At 38.7% G+C, this 13,668-nt stretch overlaps 1 protein-coding gene across 11 annotated transcripts in view; it reads right to left on the minus strand.

Moving 5' to 3' along the window:
* ncam1a (neural cell adhesion molecule 1a) overlaps nt 1-13,668 on the minus strand; it is a 428,525-nt gene that overhangs the window by 106,890 nt on the left and 307,967 nt on the right. For 6 of the 11 annotated variants that reach the window (XM_049466496.1, XM_049466503.1, XM_049466495.1 and 3 more), the window contains exon 9: nt 2,425-2,454. The exons of the other annotated variants lie outside the window; for them this stretch is intronic. In XM_049466496.1, the coding sequence (XP_049322453.1) occupies nt 2,425-2,454 (30 nt within the window). The remainder of the gene's footprint in view (nt 1-2,424; nt 2,455-13,668) is intronic. 11 annotated transcript variants of the gene reach the window in all.

Consider the following 13,668-nt stretch of genomic DNA (forward strand, 5'->3'; position numbering starts at 1 on the left):
TGGTGTTGAGGCATCACTAGTTATGAGGGGAGTCCTAATAAGTGGTTTGGGTAATTGGCCGTGTAAAAAAAAAAAAAAAAATAGTAGATAAGTTTAGACACACCTTCTAATTCAATGTTATTCTTTATTTCTTTATTTAATACATTTTCTACATTGTAGATTAGTGCTCAGCACCTACAGGAACTCCTTCAAGACGCTGAGAAAACTACCGTATTTTTCGGACACTACTTAGTACACTACTGAGGATGTCTACATCGAAGTGAACAAGGGTGTTGCCATGTTTTCCTGAAATAATCAGTATATGGATGCCCACACAGGACGAATTTGGAGCAGGCAAAATTTAGCCCAGCGATTCGAAAATATGCATTATTAAACAGATATATTATTAGATTATAGACTACAAGTCACCAATATTATGTCAAGAGTTGTTTTTTATATATATATATATATATATATATATATATATATAAAGATTATGCATTTATTTGAACAGTTAACATAGGGTATTTTATGCAAAGAGTAAGGTGGTTGGTTATAGGGGACCCTTCTAACACTTTTAAAGTCAAATGCGCACTGGCTGTTAATCTACACACTGAAGATCTGCTGGAGATTATTTATTTAGGTGAGTAAAGTCCTGCTTTAAGTGTTTAGTTACAGTAAACTTGGATTTTCAATATTTTGACTCACCGGATTATAAGGCACACTGTCTATTTTTGAGAAAATTAAAAGACTTTAGGTGTGCCTTATAGTCTGAAAAATATATAAAAAATATTCCAGGTTGACTCTATAACTCATGAAGCCACTGAGATTAAAATACCAGGAGTGTGTAGATCTGTCCTCAAAGATAAATGTGCTAAGATTTTATAAAACATATTCTGCTTTGTTTAACACTTTTTCACTTTTTTATAGAACAATTCAGCATGTGTCCCTGTATAGCTTTAATATTATAGTATACAATATTACATTTATAATGTAAAAAAAATCATAAAAGGAAAGGGTTACACTTTCTATGAATGCCATCTCTATAAGACTCTATAAACATATTTATAACACATTCTAATGCATTCATAAGGCATTATAAACATGGCTATACGTATTTATAAAACTCTATAATGCATCATAGCCATGTTTATTATGCATCACGAACAGTGATTATAATGCATCAATAGCTGTGTTTATAACATGTTATACAACAATACCAAGAAACTCAGTCCCAGCTTGTAGACTTGTATCATGACTAAAACAGCTTCCAACTTATAAACACACCCTCAGTAATCCTATAAATACATTTTTCACCACTCATGACTTATTCTTGTCTTGAATATAACATTAGTTATAGTCAATTATAATGTGTTATAACAGGTCTTTGTAAAGCGCTCTAAGTAAAGTGACAGACTTTCATTGTGGGACTAGATTATTAAAGATAGACATATACTATTTTAACCTGTATATCATAAGCATGGCTTATAATGTATTATGATCACAAGTCATAATGCTTAATAAACATGGCTATAGTGGGTTATGCATTTTTATAAATATTTATAGTCATTTTATAATGCCTTATGAATGCATTATAATATATTATTAATGTAGTTATAGAGTCTAATAAAGATGACATTCATAGAAAGTGTTACCAAGGAAAGGAAACACACTGAATTGAATGAGAAGAGGTGTGTCCACTCTTTTGACTGGTACTGTACAAACAAATATGCAAGAAAATACAAAGGTTATACTAAAGGTCAGCATGAACAACATAGGCTGTGTCCATTTGTTGTTTGTACAATAAGTATGTATAGATGAAGTGTAGTCAAAGTGTTAATATTTAAGACTTCTAAAGGATGTTACACTCACAAATGACATTATGTACAATGCAGACCTGGTTATAAGTGTGTTAGTATTCTATAGTACTCTATGGGTGCTGCTAGATCCTCCTCCATGTTAGAGCAGTGAGGATTGGTCTTTCTCTCTGTTTCTAAAGGTGCCTGCAGAGTCTCAGCCCTTAAAGGATTTTTCTCTCTAAGGCTCCAGTGAAGGTTTCTCTGAAGGGACTGAAAAAAAAATGAAAGAGAAAAAGACAGGCAGCTCTCACAGTGAGAAAGGCCAGGCAGTTACTGGAAATAGTTTTTTCGCTGCTTAGAAAGCCCTGATAACATCTTCATACATCTGAACATAAAAGCTATCAGAGAAAATAATGGGTGAGATGCCACATAGAAGGAATGAAATGACACAGCGCCCATGCCGGAACGGGAGGGCTTTTTCATTTTATGCGACCTTGTGTGTGAGAGTGTGTGAGAGAGTGAGTCGGAGTGTTTGTCTATAGGGGGTCTGTGGGTGAGAGGGATCCGGTGCTTAAGGTTCTGCACTAGTAATGATGACTCTTTCTAGTATTAGTGGCTACCGAGGCTACGTGTTAAGTAGCCATACCTTGTGTTTCTCAGGTCGAGTCCAAGAAGCCTAGAAAGGACGAACACACAGAAAGAAAGAGGAAAAATATATACAACACAAAAAAAAGAGTATTTAAATATGATGTGGTGGAGCTTCCACATGGTGTTAAAACAGTTCAACCACTTTGGGCACTCTTATTTTTAAACACAAAGCTCACAATCCATTCTGAAGAACAATAACATAAGAGTAGGCATAAGAGTATACAGTACAGGCCAAAAGTTTGGACACACCTTCTATTTTTCATGCGTTTTCTTTATTTTCATGACTATTTAGATTGCAGATTCTCACTGAAGGCATCAAAATGATGTCATATGAATGAACACATGTGGAGAAAAATATGTTCTAGTTTCTTCAAAATAGCCACCCTTTGCTCTGATTACTGCTTTGCAAACTCTTGGCATCATTCTCTCAATGAGCTTCAAGAGGTGGCCACCTGAAATGGTTGGTTTTCCAACAGTTTTGAAGGAAGAAGGAGTTCCCAGAGGTGTTTATTAGCACATGTTGCCCCTTTGCCTTCTTCACTCTGTGCTCCAGCTCACCCCAAACCTCAAATCTGGATTGGGTTCAGGTCCGGTGACTGTGGAGGTTCAGCTCATTTTTTGTTAAGTACATAAAACTCCACATGTGTTCATTCATAGTTTTGATGCCTTCAGTGAAAATCTACAGTGTAAATAGTCATAAAAATAAAGAAATTGCAGTGAATTAGAAGGTGTGTGCACTGTATATTGTATTTAAAAGATACTGTAAATACACTTTCCACTATATTTGGCCAGGTAGCGTATAAGCATATCAGAAACACTTTTAACATTTTTAACACTCATGAGCATCTGAGGCCTATGGACTATGAATATGAAAAAGAAAGTTTTACTAAGAAAATATTACCTCTTTTTTTAAATAATCATTGCTAAAGACTAAATACTAAAACAGAATCATTTACAAATGCATAATAGAACATTAGCAATTACTTGTTAACAATCTTTAACACATTATGAGATAATGCTTAAGCTGTGATTTATTGAGGCCTTTGATTGTGAAATAAGCAAAGGTGGCCAAAAAAATGCCAAATAAGGCTTGTTGCAGTGGGCCTATATATATATTTTTTTAATGCTTTATTAGGATTATATTATTATTATTATTATTATATATTTTTTTCTTAATGGAAGGCTTATGTTGTATATGCGTCATGCTGTCTTATGAAATGAACACTTTATGATATGTTACCAACAGAACATCTGTGAAATAAAATCAATACATAAATAAATACATTATTTAATTAAGAAAGTATATGATTAACTGTTAAAATTGATAAAGAGACAAATAGCAAATTTTATTAGACAATAGATCAAGATTAAATCATATTCTCTCGGAATTATGGAAAACGGAAAAATGGAATTAGCTAAGCATAAACTGAAAAAAAAAACACAACAAAAAACAAAACAACCACAGCATTTCTCCACAGTAAAGTACTATAATTCCCTTAACTGCTACTAATCCCTGTGGTGCAAACGCTCGCAATGCATGCTATTGCAAATTCCACTACTCTGCACATTCCAAACTCAACTATATCCTCCGCTTTTTATCCAAACCACAGAACTGGGATGGAGGTGCAGCAGAAATAATCACATTTCTGCAGAATAACAGTCAGGTAGAGTTCTGCAGCTCTGCAAAGGTGCAGCTTGGACATTAATGAGGGGGTCTGGAACTCTCAGCAGCATTTCCGCGGGGCCGCCCGCTGTAGGTGGCGCGTGTGCATGTACGAGTGAAGGGTCATTCATTCCACAGGCCAGGTGAGCCAATAAGCCGTGCTACTGCCACAGCAGTGCTCAATAATTAACCATTAACAAATGAATTATGGAAAAAAGCCGCTTCCCTCGCCGGTGCGGGCGGAGCATGATAAGGGCAGGAGAGCGCTTTATGGCTCGGTCAATAATAACTCCATTTATCACTCAGTTTCTAATGGAGATGACACTGACCCTGATCAACACATTCATTCAGTCAATACACCATCCGTCAGGCGTGGCTACAGAGAGCCTTATTGGCGCTCATTCCTCCATGTGACACGGGATTCTGTGGAGTGGACAGTGATGGGTAGCTTTCTCTGCTTCTCTCCACACCTGAGGCAAAGAGTCCAATACAAAGGCCTTCGCCTAAACTGAAGAGCTGAGTGAATTAGCATGTTAACAATGCTGATTTCTGTAGATATGAATCTACACTGCTGATAAATTAAAATACCTGAACAATGGAGAAAATTGAGACATACAGGGGTTGCACAATGAAACTGAAACACCTGTCATTTTAGTGTGGGAGGTTTCATGGCTAAATTGAAGCAGCCTGGCGGCCAATCTTCATTAATTGCACATTAAGAAACACCAGTAAGAGCAGAGTGTGAAGGTTCAATTAGCAGGGTAAGAGCACAGTTTTGCTCTTTGCAAAATATTGCAATGCACACTATAACATTATGGGTGACATATCAAAAAGTTCCAAAGAGGACAAATTGTTGGTGCACGTTTTGCTGGCGCATCTGTAACCAAGACAGCAAGTGTTTGTGATGCATCAAGAGCCACGGTACCCAGGGTAATGTCAGCATTAACCACCAAGAAGGATGAAAGACATCCAACAGGATTAACTGTGGACGCTGTAAGAGGAAGCTGCCTGAAAGGGATGTTTGGGTGCTAACCCGGATTGTATCCAAAAAACAAAAAACATAAAACCACGGCACAGTAAATATATATATTATTGTGGTCTAAAACCATGTGTTCACCTCAGTTTTATTGTTCAACCCCTGTATGTCAACGGATTGAAACTTCTCGCTCTAGACAAGCCGACACCACCCCAGCGATGCTCATATCTGATATATAGCTGCTGTACAGCGACTACATGGTTTCTGATGCCGTGTGCAGCGCTATTCTTTTGTCGCTGTCCTTTCATCCATCATTTGGCACCGAGCTAAAAGGAGAGGAATAAAGGCCGAGAAGTGGGACGTGGGGGTGCAAATGAAAACTGGCACTGGCAGCAAAAAGCAGTGATAACGCCTTCTCCCGGGGAATTATTCATGCAAGTATCAACTGGCCCACTGTAGTCTTTGAAATAGCACTTAGCTAATTGGAACAGACTGGGGGAGGTTTGTCTCAAACACTGTTATCCTTAATAGAGTTACACAACATCTAATGGAAATAAGAAACTGCTAGATTAAGACAGGAATACGTATAGACAACGAGACAGCATACACTACACCGTACACTACGCTAGTTCAATAAAAAGAAAAGAGTGAGCTTTTATTCAATATGGGTTCCGAGCATGTGCTTTATTGCACTGGCTTGACATCCACACTGCATGTATCGATTTCATTATTCCTTCATTGGCAGCCTGTCATAGGGTCATCAGGGCTAGACCCAAGTGATGTTCCAGCGCCAGCTCTTTCTTCTTTCTACACTTCTGTACGATAAAATATTCAAAATCACACAGCCTCCTTATTTCAACCTCTTTTTGGTGCATACAAAAAAGTGCTAGCATAATCAATTTCAAAAGTATTTGGACAAGGATTGTATAATGTGGGTCTTTTTTTTGCCTCTGTACACCAAAACAAAATATTACATGGATATAAATCAGTTAATGACTGATTAAAGTGTAATTTATAGAGTTACATTTTATTTTTGTCACAGTTACATCTTTCCCATTTACTTCATTTAAAAAACCCAATAACTACAAATTCAGAATCCACTTTAACTAATCCTCGACTGTTTTTCCAGACTGTGTTCTCCCTCGCTTGAGTACTGATCGCATTCACCTGTTTCCAACTGCATGTATCGATTTCATTATTCCTTCATTGGCAGCCTGTCATAGGGTCATCAGGGCTAGACCCAAGTGATGTTCCAGCGCCAGTTCTTTCCTCTTTCTACACTTCTCTGCGATAAAATATTCAAAATCACACAGCCTCCTCTTCTCAACCACTTTTTGGTGCACACAAAAAAGTGCTAGCATAATCAATTTTATAAGTATTTGGACAAAGATTGTAAAATGTGAGTAATTTTTTACCTCTGTAAACCACCACAAAAGACTACATAGAAATAAGTGTGTTCTTCCTCGCTTGAGTACTAATTGCATTCACCTGTTACCAATTACCTTTGCTTACATAAAATTTCCTGTTCAGTATCTAGCTTTGCAAAGTATTGCCAGCCGTATTGCCAATGCATACTGAAAGGTTTTTTTTTTTGTATTAAAAATAAATCATTAAAAAAATACATTAAATGTAGATAAAAGACTACATTTTAATCACTCAATCAATTTTTTAACCCCTAAAGTGTTGTACAGAACTGCCGCACTGTCCAAATACTTATGGACTGAACTATAGATGCACAACAACAGTGGTCTCCAGCAGCAGCCCTGAAGGCAACTTTAGCTTATAAGCTGAGCGCCTAGTCTGAAAGCGGCTCTCCACGGGTCAGATGAGAGAAAAACAAGATCTTAATTGGGTTTTTACAAGTGCCCTTGAGAGATTGTGACTGTGGATGAGGGTAAGTAAAAAGGTTAGAACCGAGTGGAGCAAACGCTGTCCACTTCAGCGGCAGCCAAGCGTTCATTTAGCACTGATATTCATGCCTGACCTGCCATTAGTGAGCCGCTGATAAGGGACTGGGGCATTACGAGGCAAGCAGTACTCCAGACTGAGCATCAGGGGGAGAAGTGCACGGTAAGCTAATGTTCCTAAAATGCTGCACTTGAGCCGTGGTGCAGGGATACGGATTGAGTAAGAGTAGAAAAAAATGCAATTCTTAATGCAAGCTTGCCTTACTATAGATATGCCATAATCTACATGTCTGGAAGAAAATACTAGAGCACTTCAGTTTTTGAATCAGTTTCTCTGATTTTGCTGTTTATAGGTTTATGTTTGAGTAAAATGAACATTGTTGTTTTATTCTATAAATTACAGACAACATTTCTTCCAAATTCCAAATAAAGATATTATTTAGAGCAGGGGTCAGCAACATGGTGCCCGCGAGCACCAGGTAGCCCGCAAAGACCTTATGAGTAGCCTGCAGGCCTGTTCTAAAAATATAATTAATTATTAATAATAATAATATATAATTAAAGGTAAATTGAGCAAATTTGAGATTTCACAAGTGTATCAGACTGGTAGCCCTTCACATTAACTGGTACCAAAGAAGTAGCTCTCAGTTTTAAAAAAAAGTTGGTGACCCCTGATTTAGAGCATTTATTAGACCAAAAAAAAAAAAAAAAAAGATGCAGAGCTTTCAGACCTCAAATAATGCAAAGAAAAGAAGTTCTTATTCATAAAGTTTTCAGAAATCAATATTTGGTGGAATAACCAAATAGTTTTCATGCATCGTGGCATGTTCTCCTCCACCAGTCTTACACACTGCTTTTGTATAGGATAACTCTATGCCTTTACTCCTGGTGCAGAAATTCAAGCAGTTCAGTTTGGTTTGATGGCCTGTGATCATCCATGTTCCTCTTAATTATATTTTAGAGGTTTTAAGTTTGGTAAAATCAAAGAAACTCATCATCATCAGAAACTTTAAGTGGTATTTAATTTTTTTTCAGATCTGTATATTACTGTGTCCCATGATTTTTGCCCTATATGTATGTCATTTTTTTTTTGTGTAATTCTAGCCAGATGGCACTGATTATTATCACGATCATTACCACTCACAGCACTCTTCACTGTGGGTGGTAACATTAGCTGTCTATGACGCTAGAGGTGGTGATTGGTGTGGTGCAGTGGATAACCACTACCTGCTAGTAGAGCTACCTCATCATGTGAGAGACTTGGATTCTACACCAATAAGAATCCTTGGGCAAGACTCCTAACACTACATTGGTTCACTACATTCTGTAATAAGGAAAACCTTTTAAGTCACTTTGGACAAAAGTAAATAAAATAAAACAACTTTTCACACAAGTGTGAGAAATCCCAAGTCTCTCTCTCTCAGATAAAACCTTTGGGATCGATTTAGACACTTCTAGCCCCTGACTTTTGATATGCCACTGTAATAATTTGAGATACACACCAAAGGGTTTCCAAAAAATCAACACAGTGAACTATAGTTTTTAATACATTTGCAAATATTGAAGCTTAAATCTGGGCGAGTCTCTCCACACCGGCTACGTGTGAAAGATAAAGATCCTGTCTGCTATCAAAGCGAGGGCTCTTGTGTCTCGCAGGACTCATGCAATAACTATGGACAGGCATCCTGCTGCGCTTCCGGGCCGAACATAAAGAAAGAAGAAAGCAGGAGACTTTTCATTATTTAGCTGCTTCTTTATCTATGCAGATAAAGTGCTTCAGACTGTCTGAATCAGAACACCCCGCCCCCCCCCCCCCCACCCCCTCCAGCTCACCTCATTCTCTGAGGTTCTCTGTTCTGTGTTTCTGATGTCCGCTGCTGTTCTAATATAGAGGCGGAGAAATGCTCCGTGAAAGCACACGTGAACATTTTTTTTTAGCTCAAGCCAAGCGTAGCCATGGTGATAATGACCCGTATTAATAAACCAGTTTCCACTCCCAACACAATGCTGTTGATTAAACCATTACAGGCCATTCATATTCAAATGACAACATATACACATAATCATTGGAATGGGTGTTTGAACAGGGGCGCAGAATGGCTCATAAACACCTTCTTGAGAACATTTCAAACCAGCTATTTTCATCCGGGCTTGAAGTGCCGCGCTGCAGACACAGCAGTGATCCTGATTGAAGAAAGTGTTACACGGAACGGAAAAAAAACAAGAACACCCTTAATTCCTGGAGAGCGGAAAAAGAGAGAGAGAGAGAGAGCTTTTGGCGGGGGAGCCGTGGAAGGGTCTGCTAACGAGATTATCTTCTTAAGATAGCATAGCATGACTATTTAGATCCATTCCATTCCTCAGGCTACCTCTAGCAACCCTTAACCCACGGTAATGAATGAATGCAGAAAGCAAAGGGTGGAAGGGTGAAAAGAAAGAGAAAAGAGCCGGATGTAGTGTTTATTAATACTCCGTGGGTCCCTGTGGGAAGTGTGTCGATGATACTCTCTTTTAAAGAGCTCATCTAGTTGTCATTTTCTTCAGGAATTCCGATAGGGCCGTCTTTAGAGGAGCCATAATCGCGGCGGGAAGAAACCGCGAGTCGCGAGCTTCAATAAAACCGTAACAATGCGGCTGGAATTGAATTTCTTTTCTCCGACAAAAATGCTGGACCTCCATGCCGGCCCGGGAGAAATATTGACAGAAAATAATACAGGATGCAATCAGCTGGACTATTGTGAGGCAAAATAGCATCTCTTCAGGTGGCCGGGTATAGTTTAAACATGAGGTATATCTCATGCCTGCAGTCCAGACCCCCCAAAAAAGAACTGATTCCAGGGGTCGTGGTCAAACAGGGCTCTAACTGGGCGCTGTCGGTGGCTAATACCATCCAGAAGGCCAGGCAGGAGCTGGAGATGGAGATGGAGCTTCCACAGATCAGCTGTTCAATTCAACGCACTAATCCCCGTGCAGAGGGAGGGTGTGGGAGATTTTCTATCATTCTCTAGCAGCTGACAGGGAGGTGTGAGTCTGGGTGAGTGGGGGGATAGAGTGGTATAGAGAGTCTCAGATAAATAAGCTATAAGGTAAGGGGAAGAACGTAAAGAACATGCAGAATGACCAGGGACAATAAATAAATAAATAAATAAACAAATCCATCTCGAAACTTATCAGCCCTGCTTCCACACAGCTGCTCTGCTGCTCCAGGACTGTGCCTTAAGGCAGTTCACGTAGCCCCCAGTGCTCTCGACAAGACAATCATCGAACGTGTTCGAATGCAACTAGCACACAATTAGCACACTGCAAACCAAAATCTGATCAATCTGAATCTTAAGGGTTTCTGTCTGATCTCCTTATGTTCTCTATGAAAAGGTTATTATTGATCACAGGGGATCATTGTGGGTTTAAAAAACTGGGTCCTCCAAGCTACAACTGCTCCAATATACAGTATATCCAGTATATATAGGAATTTGCCTTAACAAAAGGTTTAACAACAAAAATCTCTTTTGCACTGATGGTGAATCAAGGCAGAAATACGAAATACTGTGGTTTTATTTAATATCCAGATCAAACATGTGTATATCTTTTGAGTTTTATATCTATTTTTATGATAAATAGCAAGTTTAGATCAATTTTTACGGGTACTATTTTTGCTGCACAACATACTGCATGTATCAGTCCATCAAGATAAAATATGCTCTTTTAAAACACATTTTAAAGTCAAAACCTTTCATCTTTCATAGCTGTCCTTCCTTGGAAGGCACTTTTAGTAGGTACTGAATGCTGCATACTGGGAGCACCCCACATGACCTGTCTAATATTTTGGAAATGTTCACAGTTCTTGTGAAAGTGTCTTTGGGGCGTTTTCACACTTGTAGTTTGTTTCTATGGTCCGGATCAGTTGACGAGCTTGTTTACTTGGAGTGTTTTCTCTTTCTTTTCTTTTCTTTTCTTTCCTCTGTTTGGTTTGGTTTCACACATGCCTAAATGTAAACGCACCAAAATGTGCAACATTAAACCACTTTAGCACATTAATATTTAATATTTGTCCAACACTGTGTGTGTGTTTTTTAGGTGGCGATAGTGAAGGTGCAGCCTGAGAGGGAAAATGAATATTACCCTCCTGGTTTGCTGATTGCATTTGGTGCCACTGTCCTTTTTGTCCTGATGATTAGAACCTGCATCCTGCCAAACCTGGAGGCAGCTGGCGATGTGCACAACCTCAATTCAGTCAAAGAGTCGCACCACGAGTGGATGCTCTGCCATATTGAGCTGGCCTGGACGTTCTCCACAATCATCGGCACATTTCTTTGCTTGGCAGAGTTTCTGCTGCTCTGCTGGGTGAAATTTCTTTCACTGAAGAAAGCGGCACATCCAAGCATAGGGATAACTCCATAGCCATTTCCAGGAGCTGAAGGAGCTCAACAATCTCACTAGGGGTGGGCGATATGGCTCTAAAATAATATCACGATATTTCAGGGTATTTTTGCGATAACGATATACTTGGCGATATAGGAAAACAGAAAAATAATTCATTAATTTCTGGAATATAGTGTAACAGTATAGTGTAACAGTATAATCATAATGTGGCAAAATAAATAATATAGCATAAAATAATATAATGCAGCAAATAATATTGCAGAATATTTAGTGCATGCATATAAACTGCAAACTACAACAATTATACAATACATACACCTAAAGCTTCACAGTAAATAATAGACTAATTTTAAGACAGAACAGCCCTATTATCCCAATATGGATTTTTAATATCATGATATTTCTGTGTCACGATATATTGTATACGATATAATATTGCCCACCCCTAAATCTCACACAGCTTTAGAACCAGCTGGACCATGGTTTGAAAGTCCTAAACATTCAGTCAGCTCCGTGACTGTTCCCTAAAAACTAGTGGTGTCAATCAATTAAAAGATGTAGTCCAATTAAATCCGATTAACTGGAAGATGAAAGTCTCTTATTGTGTTGTCCATATTGGAGCTTTTTTTTTAGTTTGGGTGGGGCAGATTATGATGGAAGTTGGGGTTAAACGTTGTGGCATAATTAACTTGCGTTAAAACAATGATAACTTGTTACTAATTCCAAATTAAACATGGGTGTTAACGCTTTATGGTTAACAGCCCTACTAAAAACACATCCAGCACTGACCATTCATTATGGTGCGCTTCTAGTTAGCACCCACAGCTCACTATATTTTAGATTAAAGAGTGAACTGTAGATTTACAGTTTTCACAGATTACAGTTCATTTTCAATTCAGGGCATAATTATCGTCTAAATCAGGGATGTCCAAACTTTTTTTGTTGGGGGCCAGAAGGAGAAATATATTTGAAGTCACGGGCCACAGACTCTGTAATAAAACAAATAATGAAATATACCACTTTAAATAATACTTTTTTCCTGATTATTTCATTTACACACCATTTTAATTGACTAACTGTCTTTATCTTTGACAGTGTTGTGTAAACTAAGATTTTTCAAATTGATGTTTAATTTCATGATGTCTCTTAATATAAAACTCCTTAATTACGGCAACTTTTAGACTCTTTGGCCCGTTTTTCTGCGCTAGAAATGAGCACTCTCTTTGCTTTTAGACTCTTTGGCCCGTTTTACTACGCTAGAAATGTGCACACTCTCCGCGTTTAGACTCTTTGGCCTGTTTTTCTGCGCTAGAAATGCGCACTCTCTCCACTTTTAGACTCTTTGGCCTGTTTTTCTGCGCTAGAAATGCGCACTCTCTCCGCTTTTAGACTCTTTGGCCCGTTTTACTACGCTAGAAATGCACACTCTCTCCTCTTTTAGACTCTTTTACCCGTTTTTCTGCTCTAGAAATGAGCACTCTCTTTGCTTTTAGACTCTTTGGCCCGTTTTACTACGCTAGAAATGTGCACACTCTCCGCGTTTAGACTCTTTGGCCTGTTTTTCTGCGCTAGAAATGTGCACACTCTCCGCGTTTAGACTCTTTTGCCCCGTTTTTCTGCGCTAGAAATGCGCACTCTCTCCGACTCTTTGGCCCGTTTCTGACACATAGCATTCAAACTTTGAATCTCACATTTTAAAAACCTGCTTAACAGCGGCCCAACTTTCATTCTATTTCTAAAAATACCCCAAAAAAGGAAACGGGCTGTAGTTTGGACACCCCTGGTCTAAAGTTTCAAGATTCTTTCACAGCTATGGGAAGGTTATACCCCACGTTCTGGATGTTACGTTAAGGGGTGGACACTGGCCGTCATAGTTTTGATCAGGAAATATGAAAGAAAAGAGGAAACAAAGGAGGAGGACGCAGAGGAGAAAGATAAAGAGTCCGAGAGTCAGCGAGAGAGAGAGAGAGAGAGAGAGAGAGAGAGAGAGAGAGAGACGGTGACAGAATTCGGTTCTGTGCAGGGCTGAATATTGATAGGAGCAGTTAGCTGATGTCGTTTGATGCCGTTTGACTGTGTTATGATGAAAAATGAAGGGATGGAAATGGCCCATTTCGAGGCTGCTAATTAAGCGGAGTCTGTGAAGTGTGCAGAGCAGAGCGTTTTTATAGCAGAGCAGAGGAAAGTGTCCCACACTGTGGTGAAGGGTGAGGAAGACACTGTGGCCTTAGCAATAAGAAAAAAATATAACTGATGATTTGACCAGTTCTGACACCACAAACATATCCATCAATAGAGATAATCAATAGAGATAAT

This window comes from Astyanax mexicanus, chromosome 17, assembly GCF_023375975.1.
Source record: "Astyanax mexicanus isolate ESR-SI-001 chromosome 17, AstMex3_surface, whole genome shotgun sequence".
NCBI lineage: Eukaryota > Metazoa > Chordata > Actinopteri > Characiformes > Acestrorhamphidae > Astyanax > Astyanax mexicanus.